The 22,609-nt window shown below is 33.5% G+C and overlaps 1 protein-coding gene across 5 annotated transcripts in view; it reads left to right on the top strand.

The window, feature by feature from the left end:
• Positions 1-22,609, top strand: part of EFR3A (EFR3 homolog A) — a 109,559-nt gene that overhangs the window by 51,132 nt on the left and 35,818 nt on the right. For all 5 annotated transcript variants that reach the window (XM_017875176.1, XM_017875175.1, XM_017875178.1 and 2 more), the window contains 7 exons: positions 3,066-3,215; positions 4,989-5,126; positions 8,753-8,831; positions 12,074-12,209; positions 14,239-14,406; positions 19,515-19,629; positions 20,550-20,601. In XM_017875176.1, the coding sequence (XP_017730665.1) occupies positions 3,066-3,215; positions 4,989-5,126; positions 8,753-8,831; positions 12,074-12,209; positions 14,239-14,406; positions 19,515-19,629; positions 20,550-20,601 (838 nt within the window). The remainder of the gene's footprint in view (positions 1-3,065; positions 3,216-4,988; positions 5,127-8,752; positions 8,832-12,073; positions 12,210-14,238; positions 14,407-19,514; positions 19,630-20,549; positions 20,602-22,609) is intronic.

Here is a 22,609-nt window from a genome sequence, read left to right as displayed (position 1 = left end):
TTTGAGTGAATAAATAGATAAATGGAATGAATGTATGTTACTGAATCACTATCCATCTGAGGTTGTCATGACAACTATCTTGGACATTTTTAAACATTTCTTCTAGATGTATCCTACTAAAAATCTGGAGTCAAATATTTTATAAACTCAATCTGTAGGTGGATAGAATGAGAAATACAGAAATGAGAAACTTGAAGAATTAAAGTCAAAATGACTTTGGGAAACGTAGAAAGTAATTTGAGCGTTACTATCTTACATCTAAAAACCAAGAAATCAGCCAGGATTTAAAGTTACTGTGGGCAGTTGATAATCAAGATATAGAATGCTTTATAATTTTTACTTTTATTTTAAAATAACGAAAGGAATGTACAGAAATAGTACTAGCTTTTAGTTAAAGCATACAAGCTATAGTGCTGGTTTACATGAAACAAATTTAAGTGTAAATGTTACTTTAACTTGGAGAAAGAAAGTTTAAAGGTGATTAAATAGTTATTTTCAGGTATAAGATTTATTTTTGTCTGTGATGCTGGTGGTATAATTTTTGGTCAGTAGAGTATAGGCCATTTAGAGTCCTGCTATTTTCCTTTATTATGAAGTGTAAAGCCTTCTCAGAGGTGAAAAACACTATAATTACCTTATAAGAATTAGTTTTCTGTTTGTCTCCATCACCAGGAAAATTCTTTTTTCTCTCTCTCAAGGATATTTTTTAAATGTTTATGAGACTGTTCTCTCTCTTGAGAGGCTAGTAAGTTTTAAATGGGGCAAAAAGATACAAAGATTAGCTAAAGAAAATGGCAATTTTTTCGAGATTTTAACATTTTTGCTTTCTTTCAAAATATAGAAATGTAGTATGTTTTTTCTAAATATTTATCATTCCCTAGTTGAAATATCTTGTCTTTTGAATGTATTTTTACCTGTTTTTCATTACTGCTTCCAAGAAAAACTTTCATATTTTCTGTAAACCAATGAAAGGACTTATAGTAACCTTTTGCTAATTCTATGTCTTTCCAATATTAATTAAATATCGTATTTGAAGTTCCCAAATAATACCCCAAAATTTTATTTGAATTCCTGTAAAACAAATGAGTAAACTAAAATGCTATTTAATATAAAATACTTAGTTTGATTATTTTGCTTTACCTTAAATAAAAGCCCTTTTGATTTTCTTTAAGTATATTTATATTCTGAGTTCTAACTTAGATAAATCATTAGTCCCTTTATTTTTTTTTACCAAGCTCTTACCAAGTAGAACTCCAGGGGACATGGACAGTAGGAGATGGAGCTGGTAAATATTAGGATTTTCTTATTTTCCTTGAAGAACTGGTTCCCACTTGTAGCATCACAATCTTAATCTCTAACTCTGATTTTCTGAAGAAACTTCAGCTGTGGTAGAAATTACCACCACCATCACCATCATTGTCATCATCCTCATCATGGTTAGCAGCAAACAGGAACAGCTAACACTTAGTGCTTACTGTGTGCCAGTTATTGTTTAACCACTTTACATGAATTAACTCATTTAAATTACTCAGCATTTCTATGCTGTAGATGTGGCAGTTGTTCTATTTTACTGATGGGAAAGCTGTAGAATTCCTTTTGGGGGATCATGGCTAGAATGTGCTGATTAGTCTAGACGTTAGATCTGGATAGGATGAAGCTGTGTAGCTGTAGTAGCTATTGGTAGTTACCACCAACACCACCCTTTAACCTTGAACAAGGGCACCACTATCTGCTGCTGCATCATTTAGGCTGCTGTCTCACAAGGCATGATACAAGTTTCATCTTGTTTGTTCATGTGCTCCATGCCACCTTGTGCTTGGCCTTCTCATCACCCAAGGTATAGCAGCAGGTATGTAAAGCAGGCACCTTTTGGAGCAGTGTTAGGCCTTGCCCACTGTGATAGCTGCACCGGAATCTCTCTCATAAATCTTCTTTATGTTTTAAAAAGTAGCATGTATAGACACAGCTTTGAAATAGGCAAAATTTGCCTTTGTGTCTTCCAATTCATTTTTCTCACCTGTTCAGTATCGTATTACTGCCACCTCCCATTCTCCGTCTGCTACTCTTGAATGCCTGCATTATTTTGCCATGGGGATGTAAAGCAATGTCACCTCCCTCCCCATATCTTCTATTCTTTAAACCTATTTACTGTTTTTGGAAGACAATGCTAGGTAAACTGAATAAACATCTAATTGGTGAGTATTTTAGACAATAGAAAGAAAGGAAGTAAATAGCCATCATATTAGACCAGAAGGAAAATGTTTTGAGACTAATTGGGCCACCAAGTTAGCTCTGCTTGAGATTTTGTTCTGTTACAGTTTTTAGAAACTGTTTACAAGTCACTTTTCTTCTCATTCTTGAACCTATAGATTTTTATTTTCTTTTGCTTTTTTGAAGAAGTATAAGGAAGAGCTTGAGGAGGTTTGGTGCTGTGATCTGGGATGGGAGGATAAGGCAGCATTCTGTCACTACTATATTGATACATTTTAAGTCACATTATCCGATTATATGATAATGTATATGTGTTTATAGACACATTTGTATATATATGGCTGAGGTTATCTGTGCTCCATTTCTATAGTTCTTATTTGTAATACCTTTTAAAAGAACCAGCTTAGTCTTCTGTCTAGGTGGACTAAGGGAGTTGAAGGGCTGTTAGGGAGGAACAGTGAGAAGTCTGAAGAAGCATGAAGGGTGTTCAGAACAGGGAAATCCTGTTTTCTCTCAGCTCTTAAGACTTCCAGGTAAGAAATGGAGTATCACTATCATTTTAAGAAAACCTATGTTGTTGATTTTTTAAAATAGAAAATAGATATTTCTGTATTTTAGAGTCCTTTTAACTTTTAAATGCTGATTTTAAAACATGATATTTAAAGTAAGCCTTTTGGGGCATATCTCTGTGTCTGTTAAATTTTTGAGATTTGCTTTCTTAGACTTGTGTGTTATTTTAAGATATTTTATTGATAAGATAACAGTATTTACTTGATATCCATTCTCTTAGGCAAACAGACTTATTCAAATAATTTTTTTATGGCTCATTTTCTTCCCTTTTTTTTTTTTTATAGGATACGAATTGCTGGAATTAGAGGTATTCAAGGTGTGGTTCGCAAAACAGTTAACGATGAACTTCGGGCCACCATTTGGGAACCTCAGCATATGGATAAGATTGTTCCATCCCTCCTGTTTAACATGCAAAAGATAGAAGAAGTTGACAGGTATTTAAAAAGATAGTAGTGTTGAGACTCTTACTTTTATATATATGTATGTGTGTTTGTTAGGATAAGAATGTTTTGTCTTTAGTACTCTGTAAAAAGTAGTCTCATAAAGTTAAATGAGTTTAAAATATGTACCTTTCTGAAAAAATTTTAGTCTGTGGTGATCACATTAGGCTTATAGTAGACTACAGAATATTACTCATATACTTAAGCCTTTCTTTTAGAATAAGTTTACAGTTTATTTGCCACTAGTTATTGAATATTCAAATTGCCATTTTAATGAATACTACTTAAAGTTACAAATGTGAGAAACAGAAATTATAACTTTACTTTTGTTAATCTGAAAGATCCAGCATACTTTTGCACAGGGAGTTAGAACTAACCAAAATAATAATGATAATGATAATAATAGCTACCTAAACTGTATTTTATTTTTTCAACAAAATGGTTAGACACTGTTCATACTTGATTTGTCCTAAGATATTTTGGAATTGAATATTGTTTTGGGATTTATGCTCATTTTTTCTTTTTCCCCTAGAACATTCACTTGCAGTTAGAATTCTGTACTTTATTCCACTTTTTCAAATACTAGAAGCATGCTTATCCCCCACATTTGTGTTGCCATACACACAGATAATGAGTTAATAAATGAATAGTCAAATATTACAAATAATATTTTTAACATTTAATATAAATAATATATTAATAAATATTTCAGAAGCAATATTCTCCAATGGCTTATTATCCTGACTTTCCTGGTTCTTGCAGTTTGAGGAGAAAATTTGAATCAAATTTAAAAGTGATTCAATCTGTAGTTCTACATTTACATTTTATTTATGATTTTAGTGATTATATGTATAGTAGCAACATAAAAGTAGTCTAGAAATGATATGTAGTTGATAACTGTATGGTAACACTTAAACATTGATGATAATTTACAGTAATTACAGAAAGGATTCATGCTTAATTCCTTAGATGTGACTGTCTCCAGTTTTGGGAACCTTTCCTAAAGTGTGAAACTTGATGTATTTTAGCACTATCTGTATTTTCCTATTCTTGGTAGGTACTGTAGCTGAGGTGAAAGTTTCCTTATCTCAAATATTTACTATTTAAAGGATCACTAGCTAGTTGGGAACCCATTTTCCATAATTATGGCTCTTGAAGTCCAGGATTAGCATAAGTAAAATACAAGAAACAGCTCATTGGTTGTCAATTCTTAAGAAATTACATTTTTTCGTGATATAATCCCAGTGCCACATATACATTTTTAGAATTATTAGTCATAAATTCATTAGCCTAAAATAATGTTTCAGGATGTGAATAGAATATTGTCTGCTGAAGACAGCTACATATACAGATATTCTAATTAGCTTTTAAATTTTATTTTTTATTTACAGGCTATGTCATAGTTTTCACTTTATTTTGCCCATTTACAGTTAAATTAAGGATACCTAAAGACGGTCTCTGGGCCCTGTGTTCTTTCTAAGATTTTGCTGTAAATATAGAAAAGTTGAATGAAAGTGAATAGCAAGCTGCTGAGTATAAGAGACATTCTGTTAGAAATAATTTGCACAGCCAAGTTTATTTCTTCAATTTGAAAGAGTGTATGATTCATTTTGGCGGTGTTAAATTCATGAAATTAGAATTAAGCTTTATATTTGCTGGAGGATAAAAGAAAATGCCATTTTAACATTTCTAAAAAGTAAAGTGTATTGTTTATTAGAACTAATATTAAAATTCTTGTGTTTTTCTTTATTTCTCATTCTTTTTTAGTCGCATAGGCCCTCCTTCTTCTCCTTCTGCAACTGACAAAGAAGAGAATCCTGCTGTGCTGGCTGAAAACTGTTTCAGAGAACTGCTGGGTCGAGCAACTTTTGGGAATATGAATAATGCTGTTAGACCAGTTTTTGCGTAAGTAGTTTTTCCTGGTTATTTGTGACTTTGCTGTATTAATTCTGTGTTAACTTATTTATAGAGGACAACTACTTTTTTACTTGCATGAGTGAGTTATTAATGGAACCAGTGTAATGTTGTAGAAGTAATACAGGACTGAGTCATGCATGATATGTTTGAACAGTGGTTCAATTACTTAATTAGCTTTTTCCCTTTAAGTATGAAGTATAATAATATGTTTAATATCATGGGCATTGTTTAACTTGAGTATCTATTTACAGACCTTGAAATGCATATGTGCAGTGAAATATTTAAACAAACAGTGTCTAAGCATGATGTATCTTCTTCTACTAACTTTCATGGTCAGTTTTTCCTGGTCACTGGCTTCTATTTATTAGCTGTCTTTTTGCCATGGCTGGGCTGCCTTAGATCACATTCCCATCCCTGAGTAAATTCATCTTTTACATAGTGATTAATCAGAGCAAGAATATTAAATATCTCATTGGTACTTTCATGCTCTCCTCCCGGCAAAATACATTAATGAGCTTTGAGTTTCTCCCCGTAGACATGATCTCTCAAGCCTTGTCAAGCCGTTGTGTTTCTAACTCAGTCACCAGATGATAGATCTACTATAAAATATTCTATGTAATTTCTAGACGTTTTTGCTAGTCTTTCTTTTGTTAAAATTCACCTTGTCCTTTTCTCCTTCTGACTGTAATAGTGGATTTATAGAATATATACGGTATTCCTAGTGTAACATCCAGAATTCTTTAGGATAGATGGATGTTCATAGCCTGGGGTTCAAAGTTGAACCTTAGTTACAAGAATCTGTAAATCACAAAATTATATTAAAAATTAGAGAATCATTAGATTTTCAAAGGGATCTGTGTTTCCTCCCACCTCCAAAATATTGAGATCTACTGTTTAAATGTTCTGTAAACTTGTGGAAATGCTACTAAAAATTAATCAGAATTATGCCAAATATACCAAGGGCAAATTTATTTTTTTAATATCCAGCTAGACATGCTGACTTAACATCAGAATTCCATTTTTTTATCTTAATACTCTTAGAACTAATCTATAAGACCTTAAAAATCTAGAGAGCCAGCTTGGAAGAAAGAATTTACCAAATAAGCTGTACTTGAGTTGAATAACATGAACTGAGTTATGTTCTTTTCTATATAGAACTTAAAATTTCTGATCATGTATTAGTTGATTAAATTAATCTTAAGTAAACATGTGATTACACATTAGCTGTTTAGTTAATTAAATATTAAATGCCCTCTGCAAGTGAGGTGCCAGATATTTTGGGAATATATGCATTAATAACAAATTTGATGGGTGATTGACATGTATAATATTTATAAAATATATGGATTATGAGAAAAGGAAAAAAAGTGCTCTAGTAGTTCAAAACAAATAATTCATGTCTAATTTGAGAATTTAGGACCAGTGTCTTTTTTTTTTTTTTTTTTTTAGACAGAGTTCGCTCTTGTTTCCCAGGCTGGAGTGCAATGGCATGATCTTGGCTCACCACAACCTCTGCCTCCTGGGTTCCAGCGATTCTCCTGCCTCAGCCTCCCGAGTAGCTGGGATTATAGGCATGCTGGCATGCCTGGCTAATTTTGTATTTTTAGTAGAGATGGGGTTTCACCATGTTGTTGAGGCTGGTCTCGAACTTCCAACCTCAGGTGATCCACCTACCTTTGCCTCCCATGTGCTGGGATTACAGGCATGAACCACAGCACCCTGCCAGGGCCAGTATCTTTTAATGTAAATGAAGGTAGTTATCAGAAACTGCTCTGGAAATTGTATTTTATTTGTAAAGAATGCTTTTGTTTGACGTTGAAGTAGATTTTTAATTTCAATTATTATTTGAGTAAAGAAAATCAAGGATTTAAAATAAATTTTGAATATCATATTTTTAATCAACAGTAAGTACAAGACACTGATAATGTTGGCTGGAGTGTTGTATATAGTTTAGGGGTTACAGTGACGTAAGAGGGAAAACATTTAGACTGTACCATAGAGATCTTAAAATTTTATATTTAAGTTTATAGATAATCAGTGGAGACCTTAGCTCAAAGTATAAAGTGGCTCAAATTTCCCTTTGAGAAAGTTAATCAGATAGGGCTGTATAGGACAAATTTGAGCCAGGACCAGTATGTTAGCAGGTTACTGTAATAAAATTCTTGACAAGTATATTTGCGAACTCTAAGTAATTGGTAGCATGCTTGAAGCGGTAAATAAAGTTTGTTTTTCTGCCTCTTAGCAGATAAATATTGTATTGGACAATATTTAACTTGACTGTTGGGTAAGAATCCATAAGATCATGATAATACAGGTCATATTAGCATTAAATATTTATTTTATATCTTCTGAGAGTGAAGATGGAAGAATTTGACTCAATTATAAGACATAAACTACCCAGTTTATCAGATTCAGGTTAACTGTGCATTTGTTTTCTGCATTTTGTTCTATAAATTTTCTGAATGTGTTTGTATCACTGCCTCTGTCCACTTTATTTTAATTAGTGGGTTTCATTTCTGCCTTCTACTCTTCATTCAGGCTTCTTCAGAACAGGTAGCCATGTTCAAATGCTTCTTCGAATGTATAGAGCCTAGAGCATAGTATGTAACACATAGTAGACCTTAATAACCATGATGATTCAAGAGGGATTTCATGTCTTTTGTTTTGTACCATTTCCATTTTAATGACCCAAAAGTAATTATTACTTTCAAGGAAATATAGGTCATATCAGGATGTGCCGTTTATTAGTTGTATGAACTTGAAAAACTCATTCAACCTCTGAGCTCCAATTTTTTCACCTTTGAAAAGATTTGAATGCATGCATTAAGTGGTTTATTTATATATTAAAATAGAAGCTACCACTTATCAAGTGCTGCCGCGTCCTGTGGCTATGCTAACCTTATATACTTTATCTTACTTAATCCTTTTACCCTATGAAATGGATGTTGTTATTATCCCCATTTTCCAGGTCAGAGAACTGATCGTTAGAGAAGTCAAGTAACTCACTCATGGACAAGGACATATAGGTAGAAAATGAAGTCAGAATTCAAATTCTCATCATTTTATTCCTGAACCCATGGTCTAGATTAACCATTAAGGTTGATAGTATATGCCTAGCATAAAGTATATTTTCAACAAATGATAGCTATAATAAAGCTGGCTTTGATGTGGAAGGACAATTTTTAAAATTTAATTTTGATATAGTAGGTGAGAAGTAGATCTGGCAATCTGTGAATATAATCTAAGGCTGTTCCCCTGGTGTTTTCCAGCCTTATATTTTTCCTTCCTTCACCCTCTTTCATTCAGATTTACTTGTTAGTTAAAATTACCCTTTGAGAGAAGTAAATTAATAAATCACAACATTAAAAAAACCAGTGAATCAATAAATATTTGTTGATTAAATGTTTATGAAACTATTTCTGGTCCACAGCATTGCTTTAGAAATAGCTTTAATTGCAACATATATTTCATGAAGTTCATTAATTAAGATTTAAATTGAAATCTTGCTTTTCTTTTCAGTGGTATTCTCACTATTAAGCTTTTCCTATTGAGGTTTCTAGAGGAAGAAAGTATAATAAAATAGAGAATTTTAAAGTAATTTTTGTTATTTGCAGGCATTTAGATCATCACAAACTGTGGGATCCCAATGAATTTGCAGTTCACTGCTTTAAAATTATAATGTATTCCATTCAGGTAAGGTTTGATTAGCTATTTACTATATATAAGTAATTTTGGTTCTTTATAGATAAGCACATTATTAAACATGTGGAAAGCTGTAGGATATAAATCATTGCTCTTAATTTAGCTCTTTTGTCTCATACATTTTCATTTGCTACTTATTTTCTTATTTGCTAAGATGAAAAGATAGATCTAATAATAAGGATAACTAAGTCATTCTGTCATGGTTCCCCTCAGAGCCAAGGCCAGCACAGACAAGCTTCTTGACAGTCTCCTGCTATCCCCTGATTCATTGAGGGTGTTGTCTTTTAGGGGTTCTGAATTGTCACAGGGATATCTGATCTCATAGCCTACCTTTCCTGGATGGCTCCTAAGCTTTATATCTAGTCTCCTATGTATACAACCATTTAAATGAGTAGCTTTGGGCACTGGAGAGCTGAAGATGTGCCTGGGACTGCTGCTGGCCTCAGTGTGCACTCACCTTTCCAGATGCTTACCTTCTTGTGGAGTTTAGACTAAGGGACTTTCCTTTCTTGTCGCTTTATCTGGATATCAGAAAGTCTTATATATAGCTGACCCTTGAATAACATGAGTTTCAACTGTGCAGGTTCACTTACAGTATAGATTTTTTTTCCCAACAAAATGCAGATCGAAAATCTATTATTTGTTGGATTCAAAACCCCACGTATATGGGGGCTGATTTTTTTCCTCACAGGGCCAACTGCAGGATTTGAGTATGTGCAGATTTTGGTATGGAGTGGGGCTGGAACCTATCCCCAAGTATATCAAGGGATAGCTATAGTCTAGTATTTTACTCTTGTGTTATGACAGGGTTTGACAATTTGGGAAACCATGTGTAATATTTCTGGAAATGGTAGTATATACTAGAATAGAAATTTCTATTTATTATCATTGTACAATTAAAACTTTGGATAGCTTTGATTGTTTTAATTGCCGTTTACCATAAACTTGGTGTAGGTATCACTCTTAGGTAATATTTCACCCTCTCTCCATAAAACAAACTAGCTAGTCTTGACCAGGATTTATATCCTTAAGGGTTTACATAGACATAGTTTCAAATATAGTAAAGCATTTGTGGTAAAGGGAAAATATTTTACTTAAAGCCTGTCTTTTATGTTTATGCTAAATTTATTTCTTGAGGGTAACAAGATGTGATTAAGAGTTGTACTCTGAGATCAGACAGAATTCACTTTTAGGCTCTTCCTTAAGAATTTCTGCATGACCTTAGACAAGTTACTAAAACGTGCCTTATTTATACTGTGAAGGGCATGGAGTAATTGAGGTGAACCTACCTCCTAGAACTGTTTGCGTATATAATACATATAAAGTACTTAGAAGAGTGCCTGCTTCTGGTCACTTCTGAATGAAATGCTCTTTTGTCGTCATTGTTATTATGTTCAATGTTATAGTCATATATTAGCTCAGGAGTCACCAACTGAAAAGTAGTAATAATAACTAATACATATTAAGCATTTGTCATATAATAGACACAATTTGGGTGCTTTATACAAATGAACTCATTTAATTGCCCCAAGAATCCTATGAATAATTGTTATTGTTTAAATATTATAGATGAGAGAAACTGAGTTACAGGGAGATTAAATAATGCTCTCTTAATCTGAGAGTTATTTAGCTATTAAATCATAGAGTCAGAATTTGAACTTGGGCGAGTTTGACTCCAGTGCTTATGTACTTAACCACCACTGTATTACGTTGTGTCTTAAAGCGATTCATCTGTTAGCATTGCTTTAAACTTCGGTGTAAGGGCAAATTTTACCATAGATAAATGAAACCTCAGTACACGTGACTTCAACATACTGTATAACATCTCCATATTCTTTTGTTTAATACATGATATCGTTCTTGAGTTGTTCTTTATAAGTAGAATGAACACATGCCCTGGTTTGCTTAGTGTACTCATACTTTGTAATTATTGACAATACCTCCTTCACTCTCTGCAGTGTCCTCATTTGGACAATAAATCAAATGGCTACTCTTACCTATAAAGGCAAACTAATAACTGCACAAGGTTCACACATCAGAAGTGTGCAGCTTCCTGGACAAGAAGTTCAGTTTCAGGTTTTGTGTGTGTCTTCCTGCCTGACATTCATCTATTTTAACATAGCTTTAAATGAAAAAAAGTAAAGATGAAAACACAAACTTAGTTTTTACCTTGGGTGGTTTTAAAAGTAGATGTGTATTATGACAAAAATTTGAGAAATACCTAGAGATGAAATCTGTTACTTGATAGAGAAGGAGGGAAACTTTTTGCTTTTGAGCAGAGTAGCCATTATGCTTAGGGCACTCCTGCTTCTTATCAAACCACACATTCCAAAGGAGAGAAAGTAACCAGCCTGAAAACAGGGTGGGGGGACCTGTCTGAAGGCAAATGCAGACAGGGAGATTGAGAGCCACAGGCGCTTTTTACAGCTTGGTGCTTGATAGTAGACTGATCCTTACTCATGGGTATAAGTGTAGGTTTTAAAAAAACAAAACTTAGCTACTCTTCCAAAAAAAAAAAATCTATTCACTGGAATTAAAAATAAACATTTGTTTGGCTATTGTTTTTCTGTTTTAGGCCCCAACATCATTCACTACGGTTGATCAGATATATTTATATGTGATAAAATTGCCTTTGTTAATTGTACATCTTTTGATATCTCCTTGATTTAAATTTTGTCAGGTACACATCGATAATATTTTCATTTTGACACTAGCTCTTGATTAGGCGAGTGTTTTGACTGTTTAGATTTTTAGGTGTCCATGTTAAATAGTATTTATCCAGTTTGGGTATGGAAAAAATACTGTGAATGTCATACTTTATGTTTTTTACAAAATTTTGTACTATTATCAAATCAAAGTGTATAAATGCACTTTGTGAAATTACAGAGAATATAAAGATAATAAAATTTCTCATAAATCGCTTTCTCAGAGGTGGTCAGTATTAATCTTTTTATATATAATTCTAATTTACTGTTTAAAAACTAGATTGAATTTTATTAAACATAGTATTGTGCAGTATGCTTTTTTTCACCCAGAGTGTCATAAATATTTTCCAGCATCTGTGTTTATTCTTCAAAAGAATGACTTTGTATTGTGGCTATTTATTGTCTCATAACATTACCACCAGTCACTAATTGGACATTTATGTGTCAGGTGGTTTTTTTCAGTCTTAGGAATTCTGCCAAGGTACATGTACTTGTTTATACATCTTTGTGCTGTTTTGTCTCATTCAGGCTCAGTATTCTCACCATGTGATCCAGGAGATTCTAGGACACCTTGATGCTCGTAAAAAAGATGCTCCTCGGGTTCGGGCAGGTATTATTCAGGTTCTGTTAGAGGCTGTTGCCATTGCTGCTAAAGGTTCCATAGGTGAGTGCCAGTAAATAAAATGTGCATTAATCTGGTTCAGAGTGTTCTTTCAGTAATTATAGCAGTGTATGAAGAACTCTTTAAGAATATTTCTATATGTTTTTAGATGTACAATAATTTTTTCTTTTTGAAATTTGGGTTTGTGCAATTATTTTCAGGCTTCTTTAGTGCACAGTTAAGTATTTTCCTCCACATCAATTCCTCCTCCCTTTCCTTCTTCTAATAAAGGTTATTGAGTATTCACTATATACTGAACATTGGGAGAATGCAGAGACAAGAAACTGATAGCGTACTTGTGATTAGACAGCTCCACCTAATACTGTAATATGTGGCAAGCTTTGATCACATATCACAAAAAAAGCCAGGGTTTATAGAAGGGAGGGAAAATGGATTAGCACAAGCAAAAATTTTTGTGGCCCTTTTTGGGTAGAATGTATAGTGTTAGTTTAGAAGTCAGAGAAGTGGCTTTAAAATTAAGTCGTAGCCAAATTGTGGACATATTCCTTTAGCTGATTAATAGTCCTTAAAGATTTGCTGTAATCTTCATGAGAAATGTGCTATAGGATAATTTTTCTGGCAGCAAAATGTAGGGCACATTAGAAATAACAAGTTAAGTGTCATTGTATCCATGAGGGAAAGAACTTGCCCTTGCATGGAAGCAGCAGGAATAACAATGTCAGGTTGATAGGATTTGATAATGGGGTAATGAGAAGAAGGGGTAGTTCAAAAATTATAATATTATACCTACATGTAACTACAAAAATGGAATAGTGCATATTAGAAATACAGAAGTTTGAAGGAGAATCTGGTTATGGTTTCTTTGCTTGAAACTCAAAGTAGATATATATTATGTAATGATGTAGTCATCCCTCGGTATCTGGAGGGGATTGGTTTGAGGACCCCTGAGAATACCTAACTCTGCAGGTACTCAAGTTCTGTGTATAAAATGGTGTAGTGTTTGCGTATAACCTATGCACACCCTCCCATATACTTCACATCATCTTTCGATTACTTACGATACCTACTGCAGTGTAAATGCTATGTGAATAGTTGTTACATTGTATTGCTTTTTTTTTTATTTATTTTTTTATCGTGGGTTTTTTTCCCCCCGAATATTTTCAGCCCATAGTTGGTTGAATCTGTGAATCCAGAACTGCAGATATGGAGGACCAACTGTATTCTTTTGTTCTTTTATTGTCAAATAAAGGTGGGCATCTTGGATATGAATTTTCTATTTTATCTTGTAACTTAGAGAGATAAAACAGGTTATTTAATTGCAAAGTTATTTAATTGGAAATATGAAATAAAACATAGATGATACATTGAATCATCACATTGATTAATGTCTACTGTGTGTTAGGTACTGTGTGCTAGGCGCTATACATTTGAAGAGGCATTTAAACATGGCTACCTGTCCTGAAGAAGCTTGAATCAAGAGTAAAAGGCAGAAGTGAAACCCACTAACTAAAGTGGACAGAAGCAGTGGTAGAAACATATGCAGAGAACAAAAGCATATTTATAGAACAAAAAGCAAGAGAACAAATGCAGTTAACCTGAATCTAATAAATTAGGTAGTTTCTGTCTCATAATTGAGGCATATTCTCCCTTCCTCAGTCTCAAAAGATACAAAATAAATATTTGATGCTTCTGTGAGCTATATTATATAATTTCATGGATTCTTACCCAGAGGTTAAGTTAAATATTGTCCTAGTACACATTATTGTGAACAGATAAGATTAAATAGGTAGAAAGTTTTTGGTAATTCTTGTATGCACATACACGTTTTTTAAGGATGGAACCAGAGATTCAAACAGTGAGTTACTCATAAATGCCCAGTGTTTGTTGGTATAATGAGGGGGCTTTCTTAATTATTTCTCATTTACTCTTTTTTTAAAAAAAGAAATAGTTTATAAATTACTATGGATTTTGACTAGAAAATTACAAAACAATTTGTGGAGAAATAAGATAATTGACTTCAAATATGCAATACTAGAAACATGTATCTTCTCACATAAGTGATCCTTTATAGGTCCGACAGTGCTGGAAGTCTTCAACACCCTTTTGAAACATCTGCGTCTCAGTGTTGAATTCGAAGCAAATGATTTACAGGGGGGATCTGTAGGCAGTGTCAGCTTAAACACAAGTTCCAAGGACAATGATGAGAAGATTGTGCAGAATGCTATCATCCAAACAATAGGTGAGTACATTTCACTTTTCAAAACTGTCATGTAAAATAGTGATATACAAAGCTCTCACATAAAGTCCTAGACTATTATAGTACATTTGTCAAAGATGAATGATAGCCTAAACTTTTGAAAACTTTATTTTCGAAAATAAGCAAGCGTGAGAATGGAACAAAGAACACTATGTTGTTCCATTAAATCTGCAGGACACGAATCCATCTACTATTAACACTTCATGGCATTTACTTTTTCATTTGCTTTTACTCTGTCTTTCCTGCATCTCTTCCTCCCTTCTCTCTCTCCCTCTCTGTTTCTTTCTCTCCCTATGTGTGTCTCTTTGTGTATGTATGTATATGTGGGAATACGCACATACACATGCATATTTTTTTCTAAACCACGAGATACAAGAAGTTGCATACATCATGGCCTATTACTACTAAATACTTTGATGTATTTTTCCAAAAAATAAATGTGTTTCTTAACATAACCAGAGTTAAATTGTCAACATCACTAAATTTAACATTGATCCAGTACTTGAATCAACCTTTCATATTTCAGTTTTATCAGTTGACCCAATAATGTACTATATTGACTTTTTTCCTTGAGTCCAAGATTCAGTCTAGGACCATATATTGCATTTAGTTGTAATATTTCTTTAAGTCCATTAGTCAGGAACATTTCCATTATGACATGGACATTTCTTAAGAGTAAAGTCCCCCTCCCACTTTTTTAAAAATAGAAAGTTCTTCATTTGGTTTTGTAATGGTGTTTCCTTGTGATTAAATTCAAGTTAAATATTCCTAGCTGGAATACTACATACGTTATATGTTCTTCTCAGATTAGCACATCCAGAGGTACACACTGTAACTTGCTCCTTTTTCATGAAATTAATTTTGATCACTTAAGGCATTATTATATTCCTCCACTATATGGTTTTAGTTTTTTCCATTGTAAATAATAAGCAACCTCTGAGAAGGCACTTTCAGACCATGGGGATATTCTGCTTTTCATCCAGACTTAAGGTTAGATTTAGCATTCATTCATAATTCTTGTCTGAATTAGTCTTTACCATGACGGCTGCAAAATGATGGTTTTTAAACTCTAGCACTCCTTCCAAAACTATCAGTTGCCTCTCAATGTTCTATTGTAAGCGGGAGCCCCCTTTTCTACCTCTCTATGTATGTAAGAATGCATGTATTTGTTTATTGGTATGAACTCAATGGATTTATATGTTCATGGTTTATAATTCATTACTATAGTTCATCATTTTGATGCTCAGATTGTCCCTGATTTGGCTCATGGGAGCTCCTTCAAGACATCCCCCAACCCTCCTGAATCTTTTTTTTTTTTTTTAAAAGCACTGCCTTACTTGGGTAAGCTGTTCCAGACGAATTCTATACTTTCTGCCCCAGCCCTGGAATTAGTCATTTCTCCAAAGGAGCTGTGGTTGCTTTTAGTGGGTAATAGTATTAGAGACTAATATCTGAATGCTAATATCTTGGACTTTAATATCATATGCTTTTCTTTCTTTCTTAAATTTTCTTTTTTTTTTTTTTTTTTTTGTCCTGACAATGGATCCAAAGGATAGAAGAGTGAAGAGCTTCCTTAGAGAAAACAGCCATGAGAATTTACATTTCTGGAAATGAAATAATCTGACTGTGTATAAATACAAATTCAAGCAAGCAAGCTATTTTCTCCTCTAACCTTTTCTTTCAGTATTTTCTTCAGGATAGCCAGGTCATATTTTAATATAACCACCTGGTTGCTATGATAATTTCACAACTTCACAATTGTATTCCTGGGGTTTAGTACCTAATTTCTAACCTAATAATAGTTTCAATTAATAGTAGAGTCGTATATATATTTCTTCTGAAACTAGGCTTACGCCTTTTATCTGGGTAATTTTTTCACTTGTGGGCTACTTATTTATAATAATCCTTTGGGATACTTAAAGCAGAGTTTCTCTTGGTCATCTTGTTTTTAAAGTTTTATGGATATGCATACATGGATTGTGCATCTCCATTGACACCACCTATTTATTTATTGGACATATGCATACACCATTTCTTGTACTAGGGCTTCATGATACCTGGGGCTCTCACCTTGTGGAGGCATTTGTTGATCTGCTTGGAGTGGTACCTCTATTTCATCTAGCTGCTGTCTCATCACATGTCTAGAAATTGTGCTCATTTAGGAAAATACCCAGGAGTGTCTCATTCAACACACTAACACAGATTAGGCACTTAAGATTTTGAGACTGACTGAAAAGACAAAATGTAATAAACTCCAGCGTTACCATGGAGTCATAATAAAGCATAGACATTCTAGTTATTGCTTAAAACAATTATTATTAATATATAGTGAACCTCGCTTCTGTGGTGACTTTTACATTTATTGGGGTTATTTATAGATTTTTTGTGATATTTGAGGATGTTAAATCAGCTGATCTTGATTTCACAGAATCGATTTAAATTGCTTTAATGACTTCTAATTAATTCAGTGTTACTGTTTCACTCTAGAATATTTAATGTATTGTTTCTTAAGTATTTTATTATAAAGTGTATATACAGAAGACTCAAGCCATATTTCTGTGATACAACACATTCAGAATAACATGTAAGAATTTAAAAATGAGAGGAAAGAAATGCAGTGTGGCACAGTAAGATTTCTCTTTCAAAATCAAACTTTAACAAAAATCTGGTTTCCTTGTTAGTTTCCTTTTTAATTTTTCAGTATTCTGGCAGTTGTCAGATCGTGTGGTTATTCCTGTCGGTGGGCCATGGAACAGGGCTGCTGTAGCTTTTGCACTTTTAAGTTATCAGCCTGTTAGCCAACTCCTCTTTCTTTTAAAATAGTGAAGAACATAGCTACCTGCTGTGTTCTTTTCTTCTGGACTCATTTCTGTTCCGTAGTTCAAATACAAACAGTAGGTATAGAGAATGAGATGCTTTTGGTGACTCTGTCCTTAGAGCTAATCATATTGAAGACTCCTACCCAATTTTAAGTTAAAAAAATAAAGCAATTCTAAAGCATACATTAGTTGCATTTCTTTCCTACTGATATTATTTTTAGGTCTTTAATAGTCTTGTGTCTAATTAACATCAGATATAGTGGACTCAGTTGACCGTATGCTTGGGAGACAAAAATAAGAGTTTTTCCTTAGGACAATGGTTCTTAACTTTGTTGCACATTGAAATTACCTCAGGATCTTAGAAAAGATCAGTCCACTGATGCTTGGACTTCCACCCCCAGATATTCTGACTTAATTACTTTGGTATGTAGCCTATGCATCAGCATGTTAAAAGCTCCCCGAGGTAATTCTAATGTGCAGCAAAGCTTGGGAACCACTGAATTAGAGAATACTATTCCATACAGTTGAAAAACATGAAGAATGACCTTGAATCAGAGATACAAATGTTGAATACAGGGAAGTATGATAGTGCTTGTTAACTCCAAACTTTTACTGTAGTTAGGTGCAGGGTACTGTAGTTAGGTGCAGGGTACTTTACGTCCTTGTGGTAATAACTAACTTGTTTGAAATAGAAGGTCAGTGTCCAGTTTTCTGCAAGACTAGGAATGTATCTAGTTGTATGGAAGAATTATAGAATAATAATAATAGCATAGGCTTTGGAAATAAATAACCCTTATCTCAGGCCCTAATGTTAGCTGTGTAATTTTTTGGTAAGAGTTCTTAACTTCTCTAATCCTCATTTCCACAAGATGAAACTGAGCCAAATAAGAGAACTTAGACTCATAAGGTTATTTTGAGGATCCAAGTACAAAATAGTTTCTTATTTCATAAATATGTATTCTGTAAGTGTTAACTACAGTAATATACTTTATGGAGATGGAGTCATGTTAAGGTTACAAGAGTTTTGACTGCTAATGTACGTGGTTGTGGGAAATGACTTTTACCCCTAGGTCCAATCAAAATGATGAACAGTTTGAGTTTGTATAAACAGATCATTAACTCCAGTAATAGAAGCTGAACAGTTACATTGAAAAGTCAGCTTATTCCTAAAAAACATTAAAAATGCAGAAAGTTTCTGTAATGACGACATTGAATTTTAAGAAAGGAACATAACAGCCATGATTTGACAGTCTGTTCCAATCTTTCAAAGAAATAAGAAACTTTTAAAGTGTGAGTAAATAATTAAAGGTTATAAATCTTCTGTGACCAGGAAGTATCAAAAGCTACAGCAGATAAATTTAAAATATTCTCAGAAACTAGACTGCATAAGAAAAATGACAAGTAAGTTATTTACTTATTTTTTACATCAGTTGAATTATGTATGTTGAATTAATTCACAGGGTTTGTAAACTGTAAATTTGGCTTATTATAATGACATTCAGATATTTGAGCAATCCTGGAAAACCAGAGTAGTGACTAATTATTGACTTCTTTACCAATGTGTGGCCTGATTACTGGAACAAAAATCTAGGCGCACAATATGTGAACTAGAGTTTCATCAGAAATAGTACCAAAATATTTTTCCTTTTTTTTTCTTTTCTATTTTTTTTTTTTTTTTTGAGGCAGAGTTTCACTCTTGTTGCCCAGGCTGGAGTGCAGTGGTGCGATCTTGGCTCACCACAACCTCCACATCCCAGTTTCAAGCAATTCTCCTGCCTCAACCTCCTGAATAGCTGGGATTACAGGCATGTGCCACCACGCCTGCCTAATTTTGTGTTTTTAGTAGAGATGGGATTTCACCATGTTGGTCAGGCTGGTCTCGAACTCCCGAGCTCAGGTGATCCGCCCGCCTCAGCCTCCCAAAGTATTGGGATTACAAGTGTGAGCCATCACACCCGGGCAATATTTTTCCTTTTTCTAAAACTCCAGTCAACTCAAGTCAGTGCTGGTTTGTCACTGTTATAATTATATAAAAAAGACTTTGATATATTTATCATTTTATCTATCAGTCCATTATACACAGTTTATATTGTACCTAACTAAATGATTTTGTGCAAATGAAATTGTAATATCCTTTAATGTTACGTGTAGCATACAGACTTGTCAGTGATTGTTTTACCACATGTTGAAAACTTTGGCTAAAAATAATTTTGTATTACATGGAAAAGTAGATTTTTTCAATTTCTAAAATTTATCTTAATACTTTCATAGGATTTTTTGGAAGTAACCTACCAGATTATCAGAGGTCAGAAATCATGATGTTCATTATGGGGAAAGTACCTGTTTTTGGAACATCTACCCATACTTTGGATATCAGTCAACTAGGGTATGTTCTCAGACTGTAAATTTGAACTTAATCTTGAATTACATTTTATCGTAGAAATCTAGAAATTAGAAAATGTTTAAGTTTTGTTTTTTTAAAAATCATTAGTAATAAAATTCCTATGGAAAGCAGTTAGTAGTATTATGACAGTAGATTGCTAAGCAATTGAATTAACATTTTTAGGCCTTTAGAATCATTTTCAGCTTATAAATTCTGAGATTTTTCCATCTTTAGAAATTGTTTGACCTGGACATTGTGTGTGTGTGCATACACATTCAGGGTTAAGCTTCAAGTTTCCTGTATAAATTTTAAAAATTAGTATCAGTATATCAGAAATAGTGGCTTATTCCTAGAATTTTAGAACTGAAAGTGATTTTAAAGATTATGTGCTCTGACCCCCTTATTTTATACATTTTATTTGGTTTTATAACATGCTAAAGTTTTGTTTGTGAATGTTTTGTTTTTTTAATTTAATAAGGAAGTAATAGTATCTTATTCGACTTACATTTCTTTGACCATTAATTTGTTATTTTAAAAAATTGTTCTTACCTGTTTATTCATATTTGTTAAAGAGAAATTATACTCATCAGCTATGTTTGTAGTAATTATTTTCTCCAATGTAAAATGTCTTTTAATTTGGGTTGTTTAGTTGTCTGTTTATATGATTAAATTTTCTTGTCATCACACGCATAGGACTGTTTTGAGAGCCAATAACAAATTTTTTAGTTTGATATTTTTAAAGATAATAGTTTTAATTCACATGAATTTTACTTTGGCATGTAAAGTGAGCCATGACTTAAAACTGTTATAAAAATAAAATCTATTTAGCCAATAAGAATAGAGTTTTAAAATCAGTAATTGGAGTAAATGAAGTAATACAAATGCTAATTAGTATAATAATTCCAGCTTTTTGTATATTTTAGGGATTTGGGAACCAGGAGGATTCAGATAATGTTGCTGAGATCTTTGCTTATGGTAAGGCATTTAAGACAAATAAAGGACACACTTCACCTTAAATTACTGTAAGCATTAATTGAATAGCTTCATGTTACAACCTTTCTTTTCTTAAGTAAGTTACTGTTTATGGTTAGTATTTTATTATGTTCTTCATTTTAAAGATTATCCTATAAAAAATATATTTATTTCTCACTTCTTCTGTCATTGTGTTTGATCTTCATAATGATGAAACATACAGAGGGCAGAAACTATTGCCATCTTATAGATGAGATACCTGGGCTCAGAGGCTGTGAGTAGAAGGAGTTGATGAGGTCCACCAAAGTCGCTGGGCTGAAAAACAGAACTCATATTTGAAATCCAAAGTTCTTTCAACATATTATGCTAATTCTTTCTCATACTGACCACATAATTGCTTCTGATTGGGAAAATAATTCATTAAAATGAATATTTGCCATTTAAAATTTGAAGTGGCTATCAATAGCTGAAAAGGAAAAGTATACCCGGAATGAAAGATCCTCTGGTTATTTTCTAGCAATTGTACATTTGATTCAGCCATTGCTAACACCTATGTATCCTTTCGAAATCAGTATCTTTTAGATTTATCCTAGAAATGTTTACTATACATGATCTCATTTTTTAAATGGACTGTCTCATACCTAAGTGCAGAAATACCTCGTATGGTTTTATTTTTAATTCTTTTTAATTCTGTTTATGGCCCTTATCATATAGAAGTTTTGAATTCTAATATAGCCAGATTTATCAGTTTGTTCTATATGTTTTGTACTTTTTCATTTGTATCTTATATAAGAACTCCATTCCTCCTCTGATGATATAAACACTTTTGTTTGTATTTTCTTACAGCAGTTTTAAAATTTTAGCTCTCTATATTTAGAACTTTAATCTGAAGTTTATGTTTATATGTGGTATGAATTTCCCGGGTGGGTAGACAGCTGTCCCACCGGTTTCCCAGCTGACTTATAAAACTACCTCCATCCTATAATAAATGCCCGAATGTGAATGTTAAGTATTCCATATATGTTTATAATCCTGTAAATATGTTTAGATCTCCCACCTGCAATTTAATTTGATCCTAAGCCTTTATTTATATTAGACAAATTCACTAAGTAAATTATTTTGCCTTGCCATCCTGATTATACCATATAGTCAACTGAATGAATATCTATGTGGTATGCTTAAAATGTTTAATAGCAGCTGGGCACAGTGGCTCACACCTGTAATCCCAGCACTTTGGGAGGCCGAGGCGGGTGGATCACGAGGTCAGGAGATCGAGACCATCCTGGCTAACACGGTGAAACCCCATCTCTACTAAAAATAAAAAAATTAGCCTGGCGTGGTGGTGGGCGCCTGTAGTCCCAGCTACTCGGGAGGCCGAGGCGGGAGAATGGCGTGAACCTGGAAGGCGGAGCTTGCAGTGAGCAGAGACCACACGCCCCTGCACTCCCGCCTGGGTGATAGAGCGAGACTCTGTCTCAAAAAAAAAAGTCAATCAAGTAACTAAGTACAACTTCCCAAAATGAAAATGTATTCCCATTAACCAACTGCCTAATTTAAAATGAGAAAATAATTTGCAAACTTAAATTTAAAATTTGCAGGTCTTACTTTTACTGTTTGTCACCTAAGCTCCTTATATCTGTTTCGTACTAACCTTAACTTCTCTGAGCCTCAGTTTCTCCTTATGAATGAGATTGACTAGGGTCTACCTTACAGGGATATGGTGAGGACAAAGTTAATACATATGCAGTGCTTAGAATCATGCCTAACGTGGCAAATGTATGCTGTTACTAACTTTGTTCTCCTTATGAATGATGTTTTTGTAAATTCAGCAAAATCCTACATTACTTTGTTTTTTTTTTTTTGAGACGGAGTCTCGCTCTGTCGCCCAGACTGGAGTACATTGGCGCGATCTCGGCTCACTGCAAGCTGCGCCTCCCGAGTTCACGCCATTCTCCTGCCTCAGCCTCCCAAGTAGCTGGGACTACAGGCGCCCGCCACTGTGCCTGGCTAA

Source organism: Rhinopithecus bieti, unplaced genomic scaffold (assembly GCF_001698545.2).
Source record: "Rhinopithecus bieti isolate Rb0 unplaced genomic scaffold, ASM169854v2 scaffold_7212, whole genome shotgun sequence".
Classification (NCBI taxonomy): domain Eukaryota; kingdom Metazoa; phylum Chordata; class Mammalia; order Primates; family Cercopithecidae; genus Rhinopithecus; species Rhinopithecus bieti.
This window is presented reverse-complemented; position numbering and strand designations above follow the sequence as displayed.